The sequence below is a fragment of the Calliopsis andreniformis genome, chromosome 6, assembly GCF_051401765.1.
Source record: "Calliopsis andreniformis isolate RMS-2024a chromosome 6, iyCalAndr_principal, whole genome shotgun sequence".
NCBI lineage: Eukaryota > Metazoa > Arthropoda > Insecta > Hymenoptera > Andrenidae > Calliopsis > Calliopsis andreniformis.
In genome coordinates this window covers 5,545,424-5,557,143 of record NC_135067.1, presented here as the reverse complement: position 1 = coordinate 5,557,143, position 11,720 = coordinate 5,545,424, and the positions used below count along the sequence as shown (strand labels likewise).

Genomic DNA, 11,720 nt, shown 5'->3' with positions numbered 1-11,720 from the left:
ACGTGTATTGAATTGTTGAACAAATTTTCTTAATTATTTAGTAGATAATTATCCGAATTCATCGTATACGTATATACGATGTATCGTATAAAAATTAAGATCTCTAATCAATGAGTTTTAATCACATAACTGTATAGATACATATGCATGTATTATACATAAATTCTAGACATGTAAGCGGTAGCACTTCAAATCAAACTCAGCTATCTCTAATTAAGCACATGCGATTGATTAGATTAACGATATACTTAATTTTAGTTAAGCGGTTAAAATCCATTGATGATGAGTTAAAGACAAGAATTTCTTCAAAATAAATGATTAAAAAATATTTGGTTATCTAATTGTATGAGAGGATCAAGAAGTGATTTATAAAAAGAAGAAAGTATACAGGGTGTTCAATAAAAAGTATCGGAAATTTAAGCAGGTAATTTCAAATGTCGAAATACGTTAAAAATCAAGAATGACAAAATTGCTTTTGAGATTTTGTTTCAGGGTTATTAATTGTTACAGAAATGTCTAAAATTCGTGTGAAATGTGTCTAGCTTGGGATTTATTCTACTGCTAGCGTGCGGTAGCCAAGTCAAACAGAGAAGTCAGTAGAATAAGTCCTAAGTCAGACACTCTTCACACGTACTTAAAGACGTTTTCTCAAAAATAAAGCTTGAAATACAGTTTCGTCTCATGTTAGCATATAGAATCATCCCTTAAAATTTCTGACACCTAACGTCGAACATCCTGTATATTCCCTAAAGGAAATGATTAGTTTAATATTGTGTGTACCATATGTTACTAGTCGTTTTTTAAATTTAATAAAGCTTCAATGATTAATTATGTAACAATAAATGCATATTTGATTTTGTTTATTACGATCGTAATACTTATATTTACAAACCATATTCAAGTCATTCAACATTTGTTCGTCAATCAGATGTGTATTACTTGTATAATCGAGGAACTTTTTTTTCGAACAATAGTTCTTCAACAGTTTTTTTTTATGTATAATATAAATGAAATATATTTTATCTTTCTAACATATACATTTCTATGTGAAGTTCAAATTTTATGTAAGAAGAAAGTTTTAGGCAAGTGAAGTGACTATTTACATTTAGTAGGAAATCAATTACTTCTCCATCGTGTGTGCCGTGCACTTACAATTAGCTACATCTACTCTACTATTTTACTACCTATATACATAATAGCTATATACATATGCATTTTATACGTATCATTAAAGAGAAGTTGATATTTTGTTTCGAACGTCATGATTCTCATATAGCGATGACCGAGAAAGATATTAAAAAAGATTTAATTAAAGTCTTAGCTAAAAACGTGATTTAGGCTTCGATTAGTAAGCCGTATTTGAGGCCAATGTGTGTCAAGCCTTGCCTGGCTGACACGCGCAACACTGCTAGCGCAATAGCTATGATAGTAACTGCACCTTCAAGATATAGACCGTACAGTATCCTCACGTGACCCTCTATAGTTGAAAGGTCACCAGCAGCAGTAAAATCTAGTGGAAATAGAACGCTCGCCCCGATCGGTTTAGATCTGGCTATTCCGAAACACAGAATTCCCAGTAAATAGTAACTGCCTACAATATGAAATAATTTATTTATATTCAGTGACCCTTGTAACTATAATTGTACAGGATATTTCCAGTGTTCGTTGAAATATTTATATAGGTGGTAGAGACTTACATGGGAAAAAAATGTTTTATGATACTACCTTCGATCTACCTCTGTTTTACAACTATAGCGTCTTAACTCACTGTTTGCAGTCTAGGTCGTTTACTCAGATCGTTTGTGTTTTTAAATTTCCTTCAAAATGAAAAAGGGACGTGACCTGGGATCGTAGATAATACAAGATGTTTCAGAAATACACGTCAATACTTCAGATGTTGAATCTACGCACTAAAATAAGCAAGCAATGGCATATGTCTTATATGTATACCTTACTACTCAAGTTATGGATGATTCAAGAAAATGTTCGAAATGTTCACCGTGTGCCTGTACATACGTTACTGTATGCCTCACAATTAGCTTCGAGTTCCACACGGATTCGAAAATATCAGGTGTTTCTCGAGTAATCTCAAATCCATTTTGTATCCTTTGTTGCAATTCGTGCACATTATTCAATTGCATTGAATACTCGTTAAATTTTAAATGGTCCTACAAGTAAAAATCTAACGGGCGATGGACACTCGACATTTTCTTTAATCATTCATAACTCGAAAAGTAAGGTATGCAGGACATATATTCAGATCACATTTTTTACTTGTTTCAGTGTATAGATTCAGCTCCTGAAGTATTGACATGTATTTTTAAAATACCCTGTATATAGCATTGAAAGCTATTGGATGATGTTTTAGAAACTTAAGAGTACTTAAGATTTTTTTTTTATCTTTTGAAACACAAAAACATTAAAATGCTATTATGGACTTAAACGATATAAGTTGCAAACGATAGCATCCGCGAAAATAAGGTTGTAGGCGGAGAGTCGTTACTTTTAGACTTAATTTCTTAAAATGTTTTTAATTTTTCTTTTAAATTATTACCAAAATGATAGTCAATTTTTTAGGATAATTTGAACTACACAGATATATTTTTAAATTAATAAAATTCCAACTGAGAGGTAAGTTAAAAATATTATTCAATAATACTGAATAGATAAAGTGAAAGTACTTTCAGATTATTCAATCGATTGGTGGACTTTGTAATTTTTCAACAATAGAATACAAATCATCTACCCTCTAGAGTTTAATTTTGAACTGTAAAAGAAACTTTCAAGAAACTTCAAAAATTTAAGATAAATATAAACAAAGCTAGAGTAAGAGTGCCGATTACTGTTCCCCCTCCCTTTTCCTTTTTATTTTCACACTTAATAAAATGTAACACTGTTAAATTGGAAATATTTGACTTTATTGAAAAGACAAAAATATTTTTAGTTTAATAGAGCTACATGTTGCTATACGTGGAAATAAAAGGGAGGGTGGGGGGCACAGTATTCCGTCAGCACCCAGTAATTAGCATTTTTATTTTACTTAATCTATTTTATTTCTGGTTTAAGCTTACCGTATTTATTCACTATAGTCGCGGATGCACTGTCTATAAGAATTTAGAACCACTTGCAACACACACTATTTCATTGAACAACTGCAATGTCTAGGTTAACTACCGCTTTGATCCAGTCTCACTGAAACGTATGATGCACCCCGGTTGAAGTCAAAATACTAACTTACGTTGTAACTTCAAACCAGAGGTCGGTCAGGTATAGCATCATAAAATATTTTTTTTGTCCCTCTAGTTCCCCTACCACTTAACTATATTTTAGGTGATGGAATAATTACCTATACAAACGAAAGGCACCGCCTTAACCCACTTGGGTACCGGAATCAAATGTTTTGCTTCCTCGTCAACGTGCTCAGCACACTTCCTTGAAATAGCGAACCTCTGTAATCTTACTGCTAATAAAATTCCGAGGTTCATGATCAGAAGAAAATGCGCAGGTATACCGATCGCCCCGAAAATGATTGTTATTGTTCGACCAATCGTGGTATGTGGAACTGGGGCACCGAAACCTATGAATTCAATAATTAAGAATGAAGGAACTATGACTGGATTGGTGACTTGAAGAACAGTGCAAGACTAAAATTAGCTATTTTCAAATAAATCTCAAAACTATATTTGAGCCACAGAGTCAAAGTGCATGAAGTCACACTGTCATATGGAGAAACAGTGAGCTTAACCCTCCATGAACATACTCGATGTTCGCATCTTTCGTGGGTGCACTGGGTTCATTTCCTCTGCGAATATCTTTTTACTGTTCTAAGTTTTCAAAAAATTTGAAAAAATTCTGGGAAACTTATTGAAGCTTCTATTTAAATATATCATCGCTACTTGAATCAAATGTTTATAAGATTAATTATGAAAATGGAGACAAAATGGACTCAGTGTGTCCACAGAGGGTTAATACACTTTGGTTCTGGAGCCCACTTAAGTAAAATGCAATACAACTACATATCAATATCAGATATCTCAAAATGTGGTTTTTACACTTGTACTGTTCCTCAACTCACTAATTCAAATATAACATCACGACGAAAGTTACCCAAAGTAGTGAGAACCGAGAGGGAAAAAAGAATGCAACCAGAAAATGTCCAAAGTTGTCCATCATCTCCACTCTCACCATACCCAGCAGCAACAGCCTTCAGTAACAATTCCTCATGCTTTGCTACGTACTGTTGCACTTTGTTACTCCAAAGCGGCTCTAAATCCTCCTCTTTCTCTGTACGCAACTGCCTCAACTCTGTCGCCAGTCCAACTGCCAGACTTTTTTGCATGCTCTTTAGTATTATAACTTGCTCGCGTTCACGTGGTCCCTCAATGGCGCAAAACGTAACTGCACCAACAATAGCCCAAATAGTGAGCAGCCATGCCAAACCTGTAACGTGTAAATTACAGTGCACGAATAATTCCAAGAAGTGAAATCGATCTTTTTTTATAAGAAGGTTTGTTCATTCTTTTTATATTAGAGGTAGTAGGAAATTAATATGGAGTGCCAATGATATTGATTCTTTCTTACCGAACAGAGACAACGATAGTCTTCCTAGAAATCGGATATGTTTCCATATTCGGGAGGGTTTCTTTGCATCCCCTGATTTCCTACAGTCTTCTTCAAGTATGTCCTTAACGGATGGTAGAAATCTCAGTCGTAATGGTTGGCCAACGATAGTTTGAACGCCGACTGATTTTGTTGCGTTTTCGAGATCCACTGACGATTTATATCGTGAGGAAATGTCTTCGGAAACTGTTGTGGGTGTATCTACGAACAATATGATTGAAGTACTGTCACTCTATTCAAATAAATTTGTGATATTTTTTTTATATCTATGGCTTTCCAATATAATGTTTCTTTTTGTATAAATTCTATACTTCCTGGATAAAAGATCACGAATTGGGACCGTCCATAGTCGTTCAAGCGAGATTCTCTAAATCTTTCAGATTTTGTTGAATTTACAGAGAATAAATTCTTTTCAGTTTTTCTCTTAGTGTCCCCATTGTGGTCTCAAAAATGTTGAGTACTCCTAGTATTACCTACGTACTATGTCTGTGTATTTGGAGAGTGACTGTATAATTCTTCTTAACTTTAATTATATTGACAATTTAGTTAATATATTTAGTAAAGAAATTTAATGTAAATATGTCCTATTTATGAAACAAATTATAATTGTTGGTGTGAGAATTTTCCTTTCACCAATAACACATCTCCAATTCAAGTCAAGGTGTTATAGTATTTTATAAAAGAGTAAACAAGAATAATTTATTCATAGTTATCAATCGTCTATTATTTTTTACTAGCTGCTGCAACAGTGTCGCATATGACCATCAATTTTCAATCCTTTTGAATGTCGATCCACATGTCTACAGTATTTTCTTCTTATATATTCATAGGTCACGTTGAGCTAATAACGTGGAGCACGTTACTAATCTCAATTTGTATGCCAACAGCTCACTTCTCGCTTGACAGACATACAAATGGAAGCGCAAGGAAGTAAAACCTATTTACAGTAGAACACCATTTACCTAACCATTATTCGAACGAAATTTTAGTTAGTATTTGATCAATTGAGCTATGGTTAAGCTCTTATTTACTAAACAAAAAATTATAGGTAGTGAGAAGATTTAAATGGACTCATATTATATTAGGTTGCTGCGTAAGTTCTGATCGCTAGGATATAGGTATCTACAAGTTCAATTTTTGAAAACACCTTATATTTGTCTCAAACTGCGTATTTTTTATTATTTTTCACAATAGTGAGAAAAATATTATTTTTCACACTTTTCATCTACTCATGTGGATGTTGCGTTACACCTCTTTCATAGAAATCTTCGAATCTGTAATTAAAGGAAGAACAAAGTGGCGGACAGAACTTACGATATAAATAATCTGATTATACGAATTGTTTGTCCTCTAACGAGATTCATATACCTAAATGAAGTTCTACTGTATGTAAACAGTGTTTACTAAACATCTCCAAAATGTTTTATGCATGCAGGGTGTCCCAGAACTCATAATACAAATGGAAAGCTAGTAATACTACAGGAAAAAAATAAGTGGAAAATATAGAATAAACTTTTTAGATATCGTGCTTCGTTTTCGAGAAAATCGAGTTTGAGTTATGATCAGATACAAGCGTACGGAAGTACAGTGTTAGGTGCTGGAAGGGTTCACGGGGTAAGGGAAACATTCACGGTCTCATCATTGACTGTTTCTACAGTAAGCTAGAACCCCTTTCCCCGTTACTCCTCGAATGCCTAAAATAGTACTGCAGTACACTCATACTTGGTTAAAATTCAAAGTCAATTTTCTAGAAAACAAAGCATGATGTCAACAAATTTTATTCTACATTTACGACTTCCTTTTTCATTTAGAATTACCTCATTTCTACTTGCACCACCAGTTCTGAGGCACCCTGTATGCTCATAGCGAGGAAATAGTATACATATAGTGTCTATTGGAAATATAGCGACTTAGGTGAGACTGTGAGACCCACTCAAGTGACGCGCAAAACGATATCATTATAGGTGTAAGTCACAAAATGTGTTCTCTCCTACTTGTTTCAGAACTGTATCTTATTTGGCCAAATTTACTCTCTTAGCCCCCTCAAAGTCCAAATGTCCCCGTTTGGACAACGCCACTTTAGAGTTCCAAAGAACCACTACCATTCCTGAGCCTGAAAGGAGTGAAGAACTGGAACCCTTGCTGTTTTTACCAAGTCACCATATTTCCAAGAGGCACTATTCCTTATAGGACAATAAAAATCACGAGCAGCATTTATACCGATCCCACAAACTACGTCATCATCATCCTCGTCATCTTCGTTGCGTTGTCGTTCCGTCATTTTTACACGGAACTCTGTGACTCGTTGCCGAATCTGGTTCTTGGACTTAGGGTAAACCAAGTTCTTCCTCGCGAAGCGCTGAATCCTGCGTATTCCAGAAATTCGGCGCGCTTTTGGGGCGGCATGTCGCCTGCGAGCGACTGCGGACAACGGGGCACGTGTAAACTTTGCAAAGTCTGCTACATCACTACGGGGCGTCGCTGCACCCACGAGGGTTGGTGGCGCAGGAAAAAGGGGCACGTCCATCGAGGAAGGTCAAGGTAACCGTGACCATAAATTACAATGCGACCATGGTCGGTGGTTTTCCTCTTCATCCTGTTGAGACACGCTCGCTTTTATTAAGTTCAGTGGATGGAGATTCGAATTCATCTGACGAGTAGTGCAGGTTTCTTGAGAATGAAGTAATCAATATTGGGGAAATGGTAAACGTGTCCTTTTAGCTGTTTAGTATACAGGGTGGTTCATTTGAAGCGTTGTGATTTCTTCGAAACTATTGGGGATAATGATGAGGCTTCTTTTTTCTTATTTTATTTTTTTTCTCCTTTTTACCTGTACGAAAGTATGGTTCTTAGTTTAGAGAAACAATTATTGGAAGATTGTCACTTTTTTTCTTATTTTAGCTTGAGTAGAGTTGCGAAAAGTTTTCGAAGGATTCATATTCTTTCTGAGAGGCATGCTTCATTATGAGATACTGTTGTTATTATACGGAGAATGTGATTGTTTCCTCTTTGATGGCTTTGATGAAACTATTTACGTACTTACATCAAGCAAAGTGCGCTGTTTGATGGTATGTACGTTGAGAGAGGGGGGAGTGAATAATTTTCCTTTATTTCTGTGGAATAATGAGGATACATATCAGGTTTTACATCTGGTAGATAGCTTATCTAGGAATAATGACTGTGGCTATCCTTTTATAATTTAAGTTATAAATTGCTGACAGTAGACCCGAATGAGTAATTTGAAAACAGTACATTTAAAAAACTTTTTCGATATAACATGTTATTTTCTTGTATTTGCTTTGAAAGATAACGGTGTCTTGCTAAAAAGATAAGAGGGTCTTTAATTTTTTCCACTTGAAGATTTCTTGCATAGGTACGCATGATTTAGCACTTCTAAAATGTTTCAGTACTTCTTTCAGAAATAAAAAAATTTGGTTTTCTTACAGAAATATTTAACTTCGAGACTTTAACTTTAAATATTATTATTTTATTTATTTATTTGTTGTGTATATTAAATTCACTCATATCAGTTTTCAATTAGTAAATTATGAATTGTTCGTCATAACAACAACTTTAAATAAAATTCGTCTTCATTAATTCAATTTCTGTTATAATATATTGTTAATCATGATTGACAACTGTAGATTTTAAATAAAATTAATATTATTTAATAGATACAATTACTAATAATAATACTTTATGTTAGAAAATATTTATAATTTAAATTAATTTGTTTTTATGTTAACGTATTTTATATATACCTACATAGAATAAAAAATGACAGCGCATTAGTTTATTTTATTTTGTAAGTGCAATTTTCAAAAATACTAATGCAGCAGTATATAAACTAACTGACTTACAAAAGTTTAATTAAACTGCTTAATAGCCTTCACTGCTTTTTAACCCTTATTCGATAGAGAAACGTCCCAGTTGCGTAACTGACATCGTGCATAAATGTTATATCGATTCAGTTTTATAGAAGCACAGTTCAATTTTGTAACAGTGTTTTAGAAGTGATTAAAATCACGGATATTTTTTTATTATGACTGAAAAGATAAACGGTGAATCATTAATAGTAAGGAAGACTTAATGCGAGTGCATATAAGTACTATAGCGACAAACTTTTGGTAACTTCAATGTCTTTCTGTATTGAATTATGTAAAGTCATTGATTCTGACCTTCTAACACATATAGGGTGTCTCTAATCACTAATAAAGACGAAATAAACATTTTGTCAAAACGTGATTCATTTCTGAGAAAAGTCAATTTAATTTTTTGAATAGTATAAATACGTTAAACTAACAAATCTTTTCACTGTTAAAAATAAATAAGTGAAAAGTATATAATTTCTTTTTATATCGATGCTTAAAACCAATCGTTATTAATATTTGTTAGGTTTGTGAAAACATTTTTGGTATGTAACATACAGATTACTTCCTGAAATGATGCGATTAATGTATTTTTATATTCTAATTATTCGAATCAATAGTTTGAAATGGAAAATTAATTGTAATAATAAAAATTAATCAGAAGAAAACTTGATTGGAATAATGATTTAATATCAAACATGTAAAATATTCATAATCTATAGTACATACTCACGATCAGATAACCGAATTTAATCATTCACTTTCTGGTTTCGTATGATAATTACCAACTATGTACTGTAGAAAGTCTATCGATTAATTCGAATACACCTATCTTGACATATTTCCTCTACTATTAATGGATACTTTTTCAAAATTATTTCTACTATTCTACGGTTTTATTAAAAACATTTTACTATAAAAATATTTTTATTTTAATCTTTTTACTTTAAATAATTTAATCTATCATTCAAAATTAATTTAACTGACGTTAAATAAAAATGAATTGTATGACGTTGAACTTAAAATAGAATCTTTCATAACATACCATTTAAAAAATTATATTTTTGAGCATATGTCTCAATGTGCGTCATATTCTGAAAATAAGAAAAATATTTCGAATGATAAAGTTACACGAGATATGTTATGGAGTTCATAGATATTCATTATCTACGATAGCTTTGACTATAATACGATAGTACTCATTATCTACAATCTACGATAATTTGCAGTTTATCAACACGTTTGATTTCTCCAATTTTAGAAAAAATTCATGGCGTATTTGTCGTTACGTAATAAATATTTATAAAGTTAAAAAATGAATGGTACATTGTTCATACGTATTTTTAAATCTGTTAAATTCAAACAGTACTTCACTGTACATATAATAACTCAACATATAATAATAACCTGCTAAATATAATCCTTCTTGACATATACCAGGTCGAAAACATGCTTTTATGTAAAATTAAATACTGCTCTAAGTTCTATTGCACACCCGAAGGATAGACATCAAAGCAAGTTCAAGAACTTTGAATCTAGGTCAAACGTAATTCGTAATTCTAAAATTACAATCGGCACCCCCTATTATTAAATTAGTCAATGATAATAAAATAATCATTCTTTAAAAACGTCTCAAATAATTTTCTCATTTATCGATTAAACATAATTTTTATCTACGTTGAATGCGTAAAACGGTTCAATGCACTGTTATCAAACACGTTGCACGTACAAAATTGATAAAAATTGCGTCAAAAAAGTAAGATTGCAAAGCACAAAATGTTTAATTTATTTTAAAGTGTAAGATACAAAACGTAAGAAAATAAATTTAAATAAAATTTAAAAATAAGTTTAATCAAAATAAAAAACGATGTACCAATAAACCACCTAGTTTATTCAAATATCACAAACTGAAAGATGATATATCAGTGCTGGAAACCTAACAAAAACTATCTTATTCCTTTGGTCTTGTTTTTCATTCACTTTTCCATTTATTCGTAGTCACATTAATTACTAAAACAGGTTGTCATAGAGCGATTATGTTAACACGAATTATGACAATTTTTTAAGAAATCGACTCCTGCCAAGAAACTCTCAGAGTTGTGATATTTCTTCAGAAAAAGTTACGATATTTTTCTTCCGAAAGAAATCCAACTGTAATCGTCAATTTCGAGCGTATGGAAGGAAATTCTTCGAGCCGTGAAATAAAAAATGCAGATAAGTCGGTAAGAACACAGAGGTCAATGACAACATCCACGTGCACCCGAATGCCCCCCTCAACGGCCATCTTTTCTTTACGTGAAATATACACGTATACATGTGTACGTATGCATGTACATACATACTGCCATCAAACTGAACATTGTACTGTGATACTTGTGCGTTACCCAAGCAGGAAAGATAAAGTTTGTTTTCGACGCGATCGTACACACAATTTACACCGGACACAATAATAAAAACTGATTTATGCGACGCGGGACGAGGCGAAGCGTCTCGTGTCTTGCGAAACGGAATACAAGGGAGTTCGTGCTGCTCGGCGAACAATTTGGAAACTACTAACACCCGTAGAATTGAATTTTAATAGATCTGGCGCGTTGCATGCTACGCCGAAAGGTGTGGCGGTATGAACGGTTTCCCATCGGTGCAACTAAAATTAGAACAGAACCTTGGGATCAATCACGATGACTCTAAGCGCCATTCAGAGTTTTCATTGCAGATTCGACCGCTTCGATCGAGCGCCGTTGTCGTGGCTTTCAATTTGCGTTGGCCCAATGCATATTGCAATACAATTGTAATTTCATCGTTCGAGTGCTATGGTAAAGCTACGCTTGTAGGCAGGCTAGAAAACGCCGCGCCTGTGCGAGGAAGTAATAAGTACTGCGCAGAGCTGGTAAAGTTGCATCTGGAAAAAATGTGGACCCATCCCAGATAGCACACGTTTATTTTATGTCCATTTGCCTGAACGTCTTACGACATTATTTGACCGTTTATAAGACATTTTATGAATGTCTTTTAAGACGTTCTAAAGATATACTGATTTGTAACATCAGACGTATCAGAGAAGTCTTTTGAACATTTTTAGGACTTTACTTTTGATGTCTTTAAGATGTTCTTAAGACGTTTCTGAGCTATAGGGGATATAGTTACAGAAGATGAAATCGTCTGATTTCACATGCACTTTTCAGATATAACGTGTTATTGGCCAAAGTAATCATAATTGCTAATTGAATCAAC

At 33.3% G+C, this 11,720-nt stretch overlaps 1 protein-coding gene across 5 annotated transcripts; it reads right to left on the bottom strand.

Moving 5' to 3' along the window:
* Positions 1 to 843: 843 nt before the first annotated feature.
* Positions 844 to 11,013, bottom strand: LOC143180368 (uncharacterized). 5 transcript variants are annotated; one of them, XM_076380050.1, is made up of 8 exons: positions 10,828 to 11,013; positions 9,535 to 9,583; positions 7,664 to 7,733; positions 6,841 to 7,450; positions 4,582 to 4,821; positions 4,108 to 4,440; positions 3,347 to 3,577; positions 844 to 1,591 (listed from the first exon to the last, which is right to left on the bottom strand). In XM_076380050.1, exons 4-8 carry the CDS (start codon positions 7,145 to 7,147, stop codon positions 1,335 to 1,337), a joined length of 1,368 nt encoding a protein of 455 aa, XP_076236165.1. In that variant the 5' UTR covers positions 7,148 to 7,450; positions 7,664 to 7,733; positions 9,535 to 9,583; positions 10,828 to 11,013; the 3' UTR covers positions 844 to 1,334. The 5 variants fall into 5 exon arrangements, with proteins under 5 accessions (XP_076236165.1, XP_076236166.1, XP_076236164.1 ...); XM_076380051.1 differs by having other exon boundaries at positions 10,874 to 10,954; XM_076380049.1 differs by lacking the exon at positions 10,828 to 11,013 and adding an exon at positions 9,897 to 9,972.
* Positions 11,014 to 11,720: the final 707 nt, after the last annotated feature.